The 16,946-nt window shown below is 44.9% G+C and overlaps 1 protein-coding gene across 1 annotated transcript; it reads right to left on the bottom strand.

Annotated features, from left to right (window-relative positions):
• Positions 1-918: 918 nt before the first annotated feature.
• On the bottom strand, positions 919-16,917 carry LOC142994644 (lysine-specific demethylase 4C-like). The gene is made up of 17 exons (XM_076145436.1): positions 16,856-16,917; positions 16,461-16,564; positions 16,151-16,288; positions 15,753-15,946; positions 15,298-15,587; positions 13,137-14,350; positions 12,934-13,045; positions 11,808-12,022; positions 11,460-11,664; positions 9,437-9,513; positions 8,935-8,990; positions 8,708-8,816; positions 4,523-4,717; positions 4,067-4,237; positions 3,059-3,178; positions 2,193-2,285; positions 919-2,076 (listed from the first exon to the last, which is right to left on the bottom strand). The coding sequence occupies exons 2-17, from the start codon at positions 16,512-16,514 to the stop codon at positions 1,909-1,911; spliced, it is 3,411 nt and encodes a 1,136-aa protein (XP_076001551.1). The 5' UTR covers positions 16,515-16,564; positions 16,856-16,917; the 3' UTR covers positions 919-1,908.
• Positions 16,918-16,946: the final 29 nt, after the last annotated feature.

Here is a 16,946-nt window from a genome sequence, read left to right on the forward strand (position 1 = left end):
ATTGAGATTTTCCCAGCTGTCGGATGATTGTCTGGCTGTACTTAACCACCGAGAGTCACGATTTGTGGTTGTATTTGTAATGCGGAAGAATGTGAAATGTAGAAGGTGGAGCGGTCGTCTCGGGTTTAGAAGGTGCTTGGTCTCGTCGGGACTCGTCTTAGGGGGCCGAGTCGGGTCGAAGCTGGATAAACTGTTGTTACTGAACAGCAGGATCCTAGTAAGCTCACAATAGCAGCTCCTCTACTTCAAATGAGGAAGATACCACAATGCTCCAACGTACAAAAACATCAGTGATCCAGTTCAGGATGATCGTGTGTGAGGTAGCAACTCAACACCATTAGCACCTTTCCTGTACAGGTCTCTGGGCTGTAAAGGACGGCTGTTATATATTTGAACCCGTAGCTCTTCTCTTCTGTGTGCCTGCTTTGTCCTCAGTATCAGCTGGAGCCTTCTGCACAGAGCCGCAGGTGGAGTTTTTATGGAAGGAACATTTTTTCCGTAAGGGATGGATTTCACTTCCTGCCTTTTTCCTTCAGGCTCCTCAGGTTCTGCTGGGAACAGCGCTTAGTATCATTCAGCGTAAGGCCCCTATTACTGTGCAAGTGTCTTTCTTTGGCATTTCTTCAAACCTCAAAAACAAACAGTCAAGTTAATTAATTTTAACACAGAGGTTTGTGTCTCGCCGTAACACAACTGATTTTCTATATAGTTTCTAGTTTCTATACGAGCGCCACGTTACTGAAAGACAGTCACCAGAATGCACTGTAATAGCTTTGTGTGTGTGCTTCAATGACATAAATATCAAAATATGTTATTGGAATCATTGAAATATCCTTTTCAAATGTTAACCAAACATCAACCAATGCTAAATCCACATTCAAATGAGAGCTGAAATAACCGACCGACAATCGCATAAGAAAAAACAAATCTGCATTTTTTTTATTTTGTTTTTCTTACAGCAGTTAGCGATTTCTCATCTATAGCAAGCCCAAAATAAATACAAATATTAAATAATTTCAACAATGTGTTTCATCCAACACAGAGCAAAAAAGTAGCATTTCACGTTAATGGGCCACAGATCTCCAATACAACAGCAAGGCTTCCTGTGTGTGTGTGATCGCCTTTTCCTCTGTCTGCTTGGTTAATAGCATAGGATGGTGTCGTCAGCACCCCCCTGCGCCCCTCCCCCCCTACCCAAAATGACACAATAGTTCTGCAAGAGTTAGTTATTTGGATGGAATTCTTTTTGCCAGCAGAGATTAAAGAAGCTGCAGAAAGAGGAAGCCATTGTAGTGTATTTGGATTTGGCCCAGCAGAAGCAGTCAAGAGACGATGATTAACATGCGGGGAAGAAACGATAAGACATCATGGAAAAAAATACTACAGGCAAAAGTGCATAAATATTCAAAATGAAAAGTGGAAAATAACAGATCCCTCAAAAAGCTACTCTGTAAGTGAGCTATTTAGAAAAATCTCTAGTTTTGTGAATTTCATGTACAAAGAAAACATTTTTTGTTGCTCATTTCAAAAAAGGATGATGCGACAAACATCAACATTTGTCACCTTTTTTTTTTTTTATTCCCTGACAGAGGTGAAAGCACGAGGCAACCGAGGCGACAATGCGCTCCGTTAAGCCGTTTAATGGATGGTTAATCCACTGGAAAGTCTAACTTGTTCTGTACAACATGGAGGTTCACACCCATCAGACCCCAAATCTCACATTTCCCCTTTCCTCCACTCTTCTGCCGTACTCACAGGGAACTCACGTGGGCAATCCTTGTTAGATCCAAGCAGCAGATCCAATAAGCTCACACTCTCACATGCACACACGCATACACAAGCAACCATCCATCTACATTTACTGTCAAATTCAGTGCATTTGTTTGTCATTGATCCTTCTCCATGACTTCATTTCCCTTTGTGGCTGCGTGGCTCCCATGTGCTTTTGGCAGTTGTACGGAGGCCTGGCAGGGCCACGTAGTCTTTTTGGAAGCGTGAGTTGGGTGTTCTCTGCCTCTTCCGCTCCCCCTGCGTAGTAAAGAAGGCATCCTGGAACCGCATGCTTGAGGCTGTGGACTGAGGGGACAAACACGGGACGACGCCAATGAATAAAGACGATATGTGGCATAGAAACAGAATCGTACAAGGCTGACGTAAGTCGTTTTCTGAGCTTCTCAGAGTTTGATACTTACGAGTCTACGCTTCACCTTTTTAGGCAGATCTTCATTCAGAGTATAGACATCTTCCCTCTTCGCCAAAACCTGAGAGCCGTCCTCGAACTCCACCTTAGACGACACAAAAAATATTCAAAATATTCATCTGGCCCCTTTGAATGAAACATCTTCATGACAAATTAACCCCAGGATGGAACATTACAAACATTATTTACCATAATACCACTCTGAGCTAAGGTCACTTTCATTTCACCTCTGCTATTAAAGATGAATGTCGGGTTTTTAATCAGCATTCATGACTTAAAGGACAAAGCTTGTAGATCTCCACAATGGAAGGTTCCTGCTCTGACTTCTGCCCGTTTGTAAAACCCTGACCTATCTCACAGCGTGTGTGTGTGTGTGTGTGTGTGCGTCACAGATGCATTTGTGCATACCTAATGGTTGACGCCCAGCTTGACTAAATAAAGCTTTAAGTGGATGCAGCCGGATTCTTAGCTTAGTGAATATTTCAGTGAGTTTGAATAATGCAGATTGTCGTCGTCACCACCTCCTCTCTCTCTGTCTCTCTTCCATCTTCTCACCACCCCCCCTCCCCCCATCTCCTCCCTACTCCTTTTGTGTCACCATTACACCCACACCCCGCCCTCCCCCCTGTCTTGCTCTTCGTCTCCCTCTACCTCTCTATACATAAACAAAAAGGAGCTTGTTAGTGTCGGCAAAGTCACAGATGTGGACTTCAACAAGATCGCTGCTGCTCTCTCTTTGACTGACCAACATTATTCTCCCATCTGCTTAACTGTCCATCGTGTGTGTCTGTGTGTGTGTGTGTGTGTGTGTGTCCCTAGCAGGTGTAATTTTGGTGGTATATTTATATTTGTGTGTACCTGGTACATGTAGCAGATGTTGGATCCCAGGTATTTGGCTCCATAGAACAGCCCATCAGGCCACTTCACTTTAACAGCTTCCCCCACTTCAGGAGGGCCTAAGTTCACACAATCTCTGCTCTACAAATACAGGAAAATATGGGTTGGTGTGTGTGTGTGCCTGAGCGTGTGTGTGTCAAACATGTCCCCTTAAAACACTGAGAAACAGGACAGCAAGAACACATGGCTAAGTGGTGTCATCTTAGGTTCGGGATAGGTCTTAGCTTAACGTCAGGGGAAGACTCGGCTGAGCCTTAGCAGCTCGATCAGCCTGTGTAGGACTCTGACAGGCGTACCTGCCCACAAACCTCACTACTCAGATTTGCTTCCTTTTTTTTTTTTGGGAGGTTTTGGTCTTAAATTGTCAAGACAAAATACATTTCCTTAAATCAAAAATAACTTTCTTGGGGCACTAACAGGGTTCAAACTCCAGGCCTTGGACAAACACTAAGCTCCTGTTTTTCTAGACGTCCACGACACCGAGACTGAGGCGACTTTGAGAATTACAGCATTATCAGCTTATTTTGGCAGAGAAAATAAGTAGTATTACAACCTTAAAGTTAAATAATAAATAATATTAAAGATACTACAGGCTGAATGTGAGACGTGAACAGAATAAGGAAGGAAATCTTGATCAAACGTTTCTTAGTGACCCAATGGAGCCATAATGAAAGCCTACATTTGAAAAAAATTGAATTCTTATAAGAGTAGAAACCTCTTCTATTGTTCAAAGACTAAAAAGACATAACATATTCAAACATATTCCATTTTAAAACCATATTGTGGCCTTGTGTCGTGATTAGTTCTCTTTAACAGTTTTTTCTCAAAAGAGTGTTTCTCCCCGTCCCTGAAAAACTTCCTTCCAAAAGAGAGAGGGGTGTTATTAATGACCTGGTGAAATGGGAGACGACCTCTCTCTCTCTCCCTGTGTGTGTGTGTGTGTGTCTGATTAAACACAGTGTTTCTCACCACGATATCCTCGGGGAAGGTATCATTGGAGAAGGAGCCGTCGTCAAACATGACCTCGTAGAAGGTCTGGGAGGTGATCTGGGTGACCTTGGAGCTGTAGTAGCGTAGGTTCTTGTGTTTGGAGATCACAGTCTGGCCCAGGGAGATGGAGGCTTGGCACGCTCGCTGCTTCTGGCAGAGGCGGGGAATGGAAGGAGGGAGGGGACGGAGCAGCGGTTAGAACTGCTGTAATACAATTCATCCTGCGTGAAGTCATAGAGGATGTGTGCCGCTACATCGTTATGCAGCTAATCATGGCTCGATTTGCATTTTTAGAGGCTAGAAGACGTGGAAGATTCTCACAATTAACTCTTCTGTGTGTATCGACTTTGATTTGTCCACTTGTTATCCAGATTCATTGTGTGAAATATAAAAACTTCATAGAATACTTCCAAAACCCATTAAATAGAAACTTACAGCTGAAGCACTTCGCGTTTGGTGTCTATGGCAGGTGATTGACACCACATACGGCCAATCGTCAGGCTCCATGGTGACCCCGGCGGCGTGGGCGCAGGTCACGTGAAAGGAGGTGGGACAGCGGCCGCACGAGCACTGTATGCAAGCGCCCGCCTGCCGCTTCCCCGAGCAGCGCGTACGGCAGTAGATGCATTTCTGTAAACACACACACGCGGATAAACAAGAGCAAACAGTCAGAAACAAACACGGACGGATGAGGTCACACACACACACACACAGACACACAGTTTCTGTTATTTTTTCTATTATAACAATATGGCTAAGACCATGGAAGAAGATAACATCAAAACAGCATAAAGGCATTTTCATAGCTAGCTTTAAGTTCATTACTCAGGATTGCATTTGGGCTGATCCCTCCTGCCAACACACTGATACTATTTAGTATTCCGTGTTATCAGTTTGGCAGAGTCACTACTTAACTTTAACCTCGCAATAAAAACAAGATGCAAAAACTGAGTGGGGTTTAACAAAAAGCCCCAAAGTCATAAAAAGGAAACACGGGATCTTTTTCTCACATCATCGTTTTCCATCTTTCCATCACACTCCATTGCAAAACTTCATTAAACCGAGATGTCATAAACTCTCATTGTGTCTTTATTACAGTGATGAAAACCTGCCCTCTTTGGAAATCCAGCTATAAACAGTAAAGAGAGTAATTTTAAATCTGGATTTCCACTTGAAAGGCTTTGAATATGGGCTTCATAAAAAAATGAAAGACAGACAGGGAAGTGAAGCTTGTTTTGGTGCACAAATCTGTGAAATCTCCTCTTTGTCATTGGATAGTGAGGCGTAAACAAGCCTGAGATACCAGTGACTGAGATGGAATGGATGACGAGCGAGCGAGCGAGCGGAGCGAGCGAGCGAGCGAGCGAGCGAGGAGAGAGAGAGAGAGAGAGAGACCCTCAAATAAGCCCAATCAGATGACATCATCTGAGGTTTCCACAACAAAACAGTATTGCAACATCTCTGTTGTGGTATGTTGTCCTTTTTGAGGTCTGTGAATGCTACACAACCGTGCATGAGAGAGTAACACACACACACACACACACTCTCGCACCTAAATTTCTGAGCCCATTCCTTGGTTTTCTGCACCAAACAGCCCATCAAGTCCATTTCCTTCCCCTCGTCTCTTCCCCTCCCACAAATCCTCCGCTCTCCCACTAAGGGGAAAAAATGACGCCATCCCCCCATTATAACCTTACACTCCTCTTCCTCCCTCGCCCCCACCCGCATCCCTCCCATCTCACTCCATTTCCTTCACTCTCCTCCTAATAAAACACCCATCTACTCTCTTTTCACTTGGCTGCGCCGCCTGTCTTCCTTCCTCTTCCCTCTCTTCTGGTGCCATTCTCACAAATCATAAAAAGTAATTTATTCATTAATCTATTTCCAGTGAATCCATATTGATGCATCCACACTGGGTGACAGATATTCGGCATAAATAGAGAGAAACCCCCCCCGCTGAGAGAGAGAGAGAGAGAGAGAGAGAGAGAGAGAGAGAGAGAGAGAGAGAGAGAGAGAGAGAGAGAGAGAGAGAGAGAGAGAGAGAGAGAGAGAGAGAGAGAGAGAGAGAGAGAGAGAGAGAGAGAGAGAGAGAGAGAGAGAGAGAGAGAGAGAGAGTCAGCGGTAAGTGAGATCAAGAGGGAATTATCTTAAATGAATATATAATGAGTGAATTTAGTAAATATTAATTCCAGTCTATAAAAAGGCAGTGGCTGTATGTAAATGTCACCACTATAATCATCACACTATATAAGAGGTACAGCATCAGTGAGTACAAAGACGCTACAATACTAAGAGGCAGAAATACGTAGCTTATAGTTGTGGGCAGGAATGAAAGGCTTCTGTCCTGATCAGCCGAGCCGAGGAAATAAATACACTCATTTCTTTAGGACAAAAAAACAAAATTAAAAAATCTATCGCTGATCTAATTAGTTAATCTAGGCGGCATTGATTAAATTTCCCCCCTTCAGCAGCGTTTGCTTCGCCTTCACAATTATCAGCTTAGCCTGTTTCATTCAGATCTTTGCCCGAGGATCAGGAGGTAACGCGGACGGAAATGTCTTTTCTTCTCCTTTAGTCAATCCAAATGCTTCATTTCACACAGGTGATGGAAAAGACAAACTTCAGACCCTTCTTAGATTCATTAACGCCTCTTGCTTGGCACCTTTTACCTATCACACACACACACACACACACACACACACACACACACACACACACACACACACACACACACACACACACACACACACACACACACACACACACACACACACACACACACACACACACACACACACACACACACACACACACACACACACACACACACACACACACACACACACACACACACGATTGCGTACATGTGCAGATAGACCGATCGATTTAAAAGTTTGAAGGCATAAGTGTGTTAATTGTTAATGCAGTTTGCAGTGTGTGTGTGTGTGTGTCTAACCCACTTTCCCCATGCCGTTTCCCTCTCTGGGGTGCATTTGGGTGCCCGTGTTGAGCCATGCGTTAAGAACATTCCTACAGTAAATTATGAATGTGTATGTGCACAAGTGTGTGTGTGTGTGACAGTAAATTATGAATGTACGGGGTAAAGGGTCCAACAGAAGCTTGAGAACGCGTAGCTCGCCAGGCAAATGTGCAAAAACAAAGGAGTGGACGAAATAAGGAGATCGGTCGGCCGTCTGATCTCACTAGATTTTGAAACACCACTTCACACCGGCCAATTTTAACTTCAACATTAAGTGTGTGTCATCGGCTACACAGATGTGCAGCCTCCATGCTGCAGTAGCTGCTGAGAGAAATGATGTTTCAGTGCTCATGTGTGAAGGAGCTGAGAGTATCGACTAGGATGAAACATTTGACTTACTGTAGTTTAGATTTTGCCCACTTTATGTACCGGTTAACATTTCCTCTCGCTCCAGATGTCTTGTGAAACACTTTCTGAAAATTGTCATACAGTTGGAGAGTCTGGCCAAACTTTTGACTCCTCACAGAGTTTGAGGAGTTCAAAAATGTTGTTAAAATGTTTACCAACGCTGTAGCATCAATGGTGTCTGTGAGAACTGACCAGCATTTAACAATTACAGGCAGGATGACAGCTAAATAGACATTGTGGCCATCGTCAGAGTCCCGTCCCTCTCTTTTAATCAGTGCGGCAGGTTTCAATTTGTGCAGACTTTTGGACGTGAGAAAGGGAAACAGACTGCGGTTTGTGCTTTCATACCCAAACGAGCTTTATTCCAATGTGGTCTAAATAGATATGAACCATATCCCTGTAAATTCCCTATGGGTAATGTCGCCGTGTCCACAAAGTTAGTGTCCCAATTCAATGTCGGCGCGGCGGTGTATCCCTTTAGTGATTATACGGTTTGTACCCGTAAGAACCTGGCAAGTGTGGCTCCTTCAAGAACGGTGGGTGAGAGGAAATATGACAGCTGCGTTATGAAGGATGTTCATTCCAATCACCATTTCAGATGAATGTGAATTCTGTCGCCGACGCACGTCATGATCAATCATAAGAAACCTGCAAAAAGAGCAAATTCTCCTTTTGAAAAAATTCTCCCTCCACAAGAATGGGAGCAGGAAATGAAGAGGCAGTATTCCATCTCTGCTGTTCATCTTGTGCGAGGATGCACAGAGTATGTGCTGAGCTTTCACGGTGCCTGCAGCACAGAGCTAACTATAGTGGCAACATGTCAGGTCTGCTGAGACACACTCCAGCTCTCTCATTAAGCAAACACACACACACACACAAAACCATGCACATACACACAGGTAGTAAGAAAGAAACACACACAGGCCCACATATAAACCTCCGCACACATGAACGACCCTGCTCGCACAAACCCTGACTCCCACTCACCAGCGGTTAATTATCAAGCTTTGATTGCGGACATGTTCGTCTCGCATTGTTAATTAGAACAGTGAACACTCCATTAATTAGAGTGAGTCTGGCTCGAGGACCAGGGGAATTCCAGCATTGCATCTGTGCGGGTGTGTGTGTGTGTGTGTGTGTGTGTGTGTGTGTGTGTGTGTGTGTGTGTGTGTGTGTGTGTGTGTGTGTGTGTGTGTGTGTGTGTGTGTGTGTGTGTGTGTGCATCTCCTCACCAGTTTGTATCGCTGAATGGGGATTCTGCTGGTGTCGATGGGACCTCGCTTGGCTTCGTCGCTGAACCTGGCTTCTGGCAGAGCTACTGCACACATCACATGGGCCCATCTAAAGAGGCACACGTCAACACATTCACATGTATTGATTATTAAGGGATGCTGGACTATTAAATTGAATATTTCTGAGATTGCAGATTAATGCACAGGTAATCATTGAAGAATCTTACTTGTCATCTTTGGTTTTCTTCAGAGCTCCACCTCTGAGGTTGCAGAGACAGCATTCCTAAGAAGAGCATGGGGAGGAGACAGGTGGACAGACAGATGAGGGATTCCATACATTCAATAGTCAGTCAGTCAACGATATCCTGTTAAAATATGCTACATGGTGTGTTTTAATGCTGCTGGAGCAGACTGTGTAGCAAATCCACTGGGAATATTGGAAGCAGGGAAAGCATTCTTCATCTTTGTGACAGGAAGCCGTGTGGATTAAGGGAAACATTTTTTAAAGACCGCTGCCAGCAATAACAGTCAGAGTCAGATGTCTCAACTATGGTCACGCATCTAAAACCAAACTGGGATCTAATGGAACATCATCGCTGTCAAATATTCTGGCAGCATCAAAGCATGAATAATATTATTCCTCCGTCTGGGCTGTTTGATAGGAAAACACATTTTCGACAAACTCCAAGACAAGGTGACATCATACGAGGGACAGATAGTTTGTCTTACTGCTGTGAGGCTTCCTTCCAAACATCGATCACAAGACCACTGTTCCCCCACATCATCTGCAGCAACACCGTAGCAGCCTGAAGAAGGCAGGGAGTGAAGGGCAAACATTAATCTGAGAAGTTTACATCAACACTCAAGATTACTGCTAAACTGCTTTAACCCACGTCTACAAAAACATGACATGATGGCAAATGTTAAATCCATCATCGAGTAAAGAACAGTCCACACAGATTATCATACATGCAAACGTAACTGCACATTTTTCACATTATTCCCACAGGTTTTCCATAGATTTGTGTGTTTGCTCCGCCTAGAACCGTGCAAATACTGCAGACTTGGTGGAAACTGAGATCTCCGTCGTGTGTGTGTGTGTGTGTGTGTGTGTGTGTGTGTGTGTGTGTGTGTGTGTGTGTGTGTGTGTGTGTGTGTGTGTGTGTGTGTGTGTGTGTGTGTGTACATATGGGAATGTTAAGTGTGGCTACGAAATGGGGGGAACAAAAAAAAAAAAATATTCAGATCTTAAATTCTTTTCAGGTGCTGCACACACACCAATGTAAAAAGTGAAGAATGTCTGCAACAACAACAAATATATAGAATATACATAAATAACAGTTTGACCAGTTGCTCATCATCTGCACCAGATTTATGCTGAATGTTTATGTGCATGTATATGTGTGTGTATGTAACAAAGGGAGCTTGTGTGTCAGTATGCCATGGGACGGTGATGTTAGGGGCTGGCAGAGATCTCAAAACACTGGGTTTGCCTGAAAAACAACAGAAGCTGTGAGTAATTGTAGTTGTTTGGTTTAGTTTTGGTCTGTGTCCTTGGTATGGCAGAACAAGGCAGACGTTTTAAGTGGCGGTGGCCTCTAAAAGAAAAAAAAAAAAATTGGATTTGAAACGGAAGACAAATGTGATTCTCTTCTCAAGTTGGCAGTTGGTTAGAATCCGTCGGTTGAAGGCTTTTAGACACATAAGCTGGGGGAATTTTTCATGCTAACAAACACTTCAAGTGTGTACGCATGTGAGTCTCCGTTCCCTTTTTCCGCCTCTATCCATCACCGGACCAAACATAAAATCTCGGCTCGCCTCACTTTCCTTTTCCTGGGTTCAAATATCAGCAGAGAGAGAAAGAAAGCAACATTAACCTGTACTAATTGTTCCGTCTCTAAACCGCAGTTGTGCTTTTCTCATCAGTGTCAAATGACGTGAGCTTCATCTGCTTCTTATAACCCGACTTCCACAGACGCAAAAGAATACAGGCGTCCATACATACGGTACAACCCGGATAAGCAGCACAGACGTACGTAAACCCATAGAGAAAAAGAGGAACGACAATAGATGAGGTTGTGAGTGTGAGGAATGGCTGTGGGGGCAAAGTCGATTTAAAACTCTGAACTTACAGTGCACCGTGAGAGACGACTGAGTGTTCAAGGACTTTCAAGCGTCTAACATGTCGGTAGAACAAAGTGAACGCTTAAGGTATTGGGAAATTTGTGTGAACTGGGGGGAAGAAAAGATCTGGGGCTGTTAAGCGTGTGAATGAGATTTAGACTGTGTGTGTGTGTGTGTGTGTGTGTGTGTGTGTGTGTGTGTGTGTGTGTGTGTGTGTGTGTGTGTGTGTGTGTGTGTGTGTGTGTGGGCTTGTCACAATGGCTTGGGGCTCTTGGACAGGAAGCACGTGTGGTGAAGACAGGAGGATTCACCCTCATTCAGCTGATGAGGGAAATAAAATACTCCAAACCGCAGGGAGAAAGGGCAGCGACGGGGGGCGAGGAGGGGGGCAGACATTGAAACGGAATAAGTCAGGACTTAAACCCAGTGACAGTCTCACAGGGAAATTACATCAGAGAGACAAGCTGACGATACAGAAACAAACACTGTGGCTTGGTGTGACGGATAAGTAGCACTGTCAAAGGAAGTGGATGCATCGGAATACAACAAGAGAAATAAACATGTGGTTGCTATACATGAAGTACCAGAGATCCAGTACACAAACTGTACGCCTCTTGCGCATACATACTTGCGTGTACTTGCAGACAACAGCCCTGGCAATACAGCAGAGGGGAGGTGCCGTCTTCCTGCAGCAGAGGATTTGTGGGAGTGGGGGGGTAGTTCTGCTCTCGAAAAGAAAAGCAGATCTCTGGGACCAGGGGCTTGGTCCTCCTCAGACGTTCATGGGGATAATGGGTTGAGACCGGGCCGTCGTCCTCCATTCTATCTTCAGCCTGTGGGAGAAAACGATTGGACATTTGCACAAATGTTATTATAGTGGAATCAAACATTCCTATTCCTGTGAAAAGGAAGTATTGATGTCACCGTCTTTATCTATGCTGTCTGTCTGTCTGTGAGCGAGCATGAAAGTCTGTACCTGGTAGTACGGCATGAAGAGTGTGCACACAGCACAGTACGGCTGCATGGTGGCTGCGTTGGCATTGTACTCCCTCTCTGCGGTGAAACAGCTCTTCCTGTTCTGCCACAGGTAAATGAGGGGCTTAGCCCAGGCCTCCATTTCATGCTCCTCCTCCTCCTCCTCCTCCTCCTCTTCCCCCTCCTCCTCGTCAGCCAGGCTGGCTTCTGGGGGTTCTGAGTGAACACAATCAAATCATATAACCATGCAGACACTTATCTATTCCAGTAACGCTGCTGTTGCCTCCATGCAGAACCAAACACAGATCTTGTATCTAGTTTGTTAATTAAGCCTTATTTTCAATCGGAGACAAATGAGAAACCTGATTTGCACCATTGTCACTTTAACTTACACAGTATTAAACAGCCTTGCTGCCAAGTCACGGCTAATCCATCCGACGCATAGACAATTACTCCACTGATTTGAAAAGAATGTGTTCAATCAATAGGGTTCTGTTTATAACATTGCATAAAAAGATTAAGCGCTCTCCTCATCACTAAACAGGTTTCTCAGAGCCATGAATAGTGATTTCATGGACATTTCTTACCCAGGGCCAAACAACTAAATTGACTGCTAAATTATTCATCATCCATGTCAACCAAGGAGATGATGAATGCAACTTTGCACTTATATGTGCATTACTAGTTGTTAACTAAGAGTCTGCCCTTGCTCTTAAAACCATGAAAACAAATGGAGGACCTATCTCCAGGGCTGTTTTACTGTGGCAGACCTGAAAGTCAAATTTGGTTGCTTTATTTTGGCACTGACATCAAATATAAAACAAAAAAGGGGATTGCAGAGTGGAACGGTCGAGTGACAATAAAATGCGACACGGCAAAACCTTCTTACAAATGTTTGAAGGAATCAAATAAATTGCCATTTGGTCTACAACCATTATTTTTAAAATGATGGTGGCTCTACTTTTGTGTGAGGATGGTGGTTTCTGACCAGGTGCCACCCACTATGGAGCACCAACCACAACAGACAATGGCCTTGGGAAAAATTGAAATATGCATGACTCTAGCCTCATGATATGTGTCAGTCTAAAATGTTGGGAGTGTGCGTACATGTGTGGAAATGTGCCCACCATCATCACTGGCGGCCTGTTGTTTGACAGCGGTGGGTACGGCCCTGGCAGTAGGTTTCCTCAGCGGGTGACGCCAACTCTTACTGGTCCTCTTCTGTGACAGGGCAGGGTACTGGCACCAGGAGGAATAAGACGGCATTAGAGTGTATAGTCCACATCTGGGTTTATATACCACTCTAGATTGTGTGTGAAGGAATACTCACAGGACAAACCTCCCCAGGTTCAAGGCCCGACTCATCACAGACATGGCTGCTTGTATCATTCTCCTCCTCCTCCTCCTCCTCCTCCTCATCCTCTTCCTCGTCCGATGATTCGCTACTGCTCTCCTCCTTGGCACTGCTCAGCTGCTCTTCTTCTCCCTCGGACACCCCTTCCTCCATATCAGAAACCCCGTCTTGTTCTCCTCCTCCTCCCAAGCCCAGAGATGAAACAGCAGTGTCAGGTCCTAGTCCCACCTCTGCTTCCCTCTCCAGCTCTGTGCATAGGACAAGCGCGTCGGCCCTGTCCGCTTCTACTCTGTGGAGATCGTAGTCTCCACAGATCCCCAGGGGCTCGGCAGCACTCGCAGAAATCAGAGAGGTGGGCTCCAGCTGGGCCCAGGTGAGAGTCCCACCGCCCTCACCCTGGTGCTCCTGGAGATGTTGTTCTGTGTCTTCCAGGTCTGTGACTTCTTTACATTGTGGTTCAGTCCACATGGTATAAGGTAACGGGTCGTGAGCAAAGTCTGACGGGAGTTCTGGGTTGAGACTCTGGATGAGTACTGCAGGACTGTGGGAATTGAGGTTTTTCCATATGTTGTTAGAGAAGGGTTTAGGTTCAGTGTATGGGTTGGGGGAAACACAAGGTGAGGGGGAGAACGTAGTATGTTGAAGAGGAGTTTTATCCATTTGGTGAAGATGCACTGCTGTCTTTTGAGGGCACAACTGAAGGAAAGAGGCTGGTGGGTTATTGTTTGAGGAGCTAGCCAGCAGCGAGTGACTGAGTGCAATGTCCTTGTTGTCAACTTTCCTTGTTAAATTGGGTTGCAGCTCTTTTAGAGGTTCCGTGCTCTGGAGTAGATTGCTCGGGAAAGCATTACTCTGAGCATGTGTAAGATCCTCTCCCACAGCAATTTCTGGTACTGTTAACATTTCATGGACATCACCATGTGTTACTTTGTTCATAGTGTTAGTAGCTAAATAAGCTATATTACCTGTAAAATCAGGTACTGCTGCTTCACGCTTGTATGGAGAGTCTAAATGCCAACCGTTGGCATTTGCTACTGTCAGCATTTCCTTTGAAGTCATCCGTCCAGACTCCTTCCCTTCCCGTTTCGTTTCACTTGAGGATTGAGAGTCAATTGGTGTCTCCCGCTGAAGCACAGGTGCCACCCAGTGAGAGTGTGATGTGGAGGGTAAAATCCTAGAAAGCCCATCATCTGCAAGGGTGAGAGAGGGCATCTCCTGGGTCAGAACGGGTGGCAAAGGACCGGTTCCAGCCTTATCTATTGGCTCAGGAGTCAGGAGTGGCATATCCACTCGAGTCCTCTGTAGCAAAGGAGGGAAAAGGCTTTCCTCTGTGATGCGATTATCTAGACTGCCACTACATCCTGAAGGCGAGAGAGGGCTACATGATGTGTAGCTGCCTCCCTCTGCTGGCTCTGTGTTGAGATCATCGAGTGCTTTTGAGGTGGAGTGTGAGTTGATATGTTGTGGGTCAGTTGAGTCCATTTTCTCTGCATTAGCGGAGCTGTTAGTGTATTTCTCTGTACCTGTGTCAATGTGGTTATCAGTGTTTGCCGTTGGGTTCAAAGTGTTTTCTCTACACAAAGTACTAGACATTCGCCCTTCAAAGTCACAAGGATACAAGCCCATCTCAGTCTCAACAGAAACGGCTGTTGTGGCTGAAGGTGAGCTCACTGTGTTGGTCTCTATTGGTGTGACCCCTGTAGAGTAGTCCTGAGTATTTGAGAGGTTTTGCGATTCAGAAGCGTGAGACCTTGACTCATCAATTCCAACATGCATTCGGATAGGAGTCCTGTCCGTGATCCCTGACCCTGAGAGGTGTTCTGGGTCACCTTTGCTTACTGGTGACGAGGGGGAGGAAGAGGAGCTGGGGTCAAACTTTTGGGAGGGCTCTGTCTTAGAAAAACCCAAACTGTCACTCTCTACACGATTTACTTTGACCACACACATCTGTCTGCAAGGACCTGTTGGAGGAAACACGGATGGGTAACATGTTTAATCTAGTCAGCGAAAGACATAGAAGCAGACACATGCACTGTCTCAGTCATGTACCCATATACACTCTTAGGCCATCTAGGGAACACTTCAGATTATCCAAAGATAGACAAACACCTTCTCATGCAACCAATCAGATTCTTACCAGAGGGCTGAAGAGGATTTGGACTCTGGTTGTGCTTTGATTCAGCCTCTCTGTCATCCTTCTCTTTCTCCTCCTCCTGCTCCTTCTCCTCCTCCTCCTCCTCCTCCTGCTCTTTTTCCAGCCTCTCTTCTGCCCTGCACGTCGTCCCTCCCACAGACCGCCGCACCTTTGGCCCGAGTGGACCATCTAGGCTTCTCCTCTTGCTGCTGTTCAGGGTTGATCTCCCATCCAATCCAACAGGCTCCTCTGAGGTTCTGAGGCGCTTGGATTGCATACGGGAGTGGCTGCTACTTTAAGGAGACAGAGGAACCAAATGACATGAAAATGTGATGACTTAGGGGCAAAGAAAACATCCACGAGCATTTTTAGTTAGCAGTTAGCAGTAGACCTATAGATTGCATGAACAGTAGGGCATTGGAATGATAGTAAATATCTATCTAAACTAAATCCAGTACCCTTTATTTGTTGGTTTTGTCTTGTGGCGCCTCTGTATCCAACTCTGCAGCTCTGGCGTTGTACCGGGTGTCGCACGCGTGTGGTCAAGAAGTGTCGAATCTTTGCCTAACAGCCAGTTGCCATAGCGGTCAGGCTGAAAACGCTTCACAAAGGGTTCCATGGATATCTTTACCATGTCCTTACTGCACGTGCACTACAGGAGGGAGAGAGGAGGTGATCAATGCAAGCCTAAATAAGATCAGACGTTAAAATAACAATTTATTCCATTTGAAGTTGTGGCTTTTCTTAAAATTAAATGCATTCCAAAAATAAGAAACATCTTTCGGCACAGCTTGCAAGAGTTTAGTATTCATTTCCGTTGTTAATTCTCTTTAGTTTGAACTATGTTGGATGTTACCTGTGTTGCCACCTTGCCATAGTCAATCCAGCGCAAAGAGGCAAAGTTGGTGGACTCGGCACAATTGAAACCATGGTTAAAGCCAGCGTGGTAACCATAAGGGAAAGTGATCATGAACTCTCCAGCTTCCTGAGTAATCTGAGAATACACAGGAGAAGAGAGAGAGGGAGAGAGAGAGAGAGACAGGCAGACAGACAGATATATCATAAATAAAAGGATCAATTATAGGGACAGGAAAAGTGTTCCAAACCTGCTTGTAAATAAAGGGCGTATAAATAACTGTAATTTTTCAGAGGAGCTGAGCGTCTACCTTATCAAAGGGGATGCCATACTTCTTCAGTATGGACGGGGAGATTAGAGTCATCTTGTGACGAAGAAAAGCCTCACATCCCTTGAAGCTATTTGGAAAGAAACCTGCAAGAGAGAAAAAATGGAGTGAGTGGAGGTTTTTACTATCACAACAAAGTCAGGTTTACAGACGCTCTCAAACTATTACAAAACTATAATGATATTTCACAATTTCAACACTAAAGATTTGTAACCAACAACAAATTTGCTTTTAAATCTCAACTCGCAGCAGCTATAATAAGGATTTAGCCTTTAAAATTAGCTGTAGTCCCCTCTAGTCCCTCTTGTTTAATCATTTTGCCTCATTTCGAAGTCTTATTCTCTTAAAATTGTAAAAAAATGGTGTGTGTTTTCTACCTGTAGCCAGGCGCTCCAGTCTCTTCCCATGCTCAGGGGGGATGGCATACCTGGTGGTGACAGCAGAGATACAGAGGGGTAGTAAATGGCC

This window comes from Genypterus blacodes, unplaced genomic scaffold, assembly GCF_046128005.1.
Source record: "Genypterus blacodes isolate CSIRO-AG114 ecotype Tasmania unplaced genomic scaffold, CSIRO-AGI_Gbla_v1 ptg000030l_1, whole genome shotgun sequence".
Classification (NCBI taxonomy): domain Eukaryota; kingdom Metazoa; phylum Chordata; class Actinopteri; order Ophidiiformes; family Ophidiidae; genus Genypterus; species Genypterus blacodes.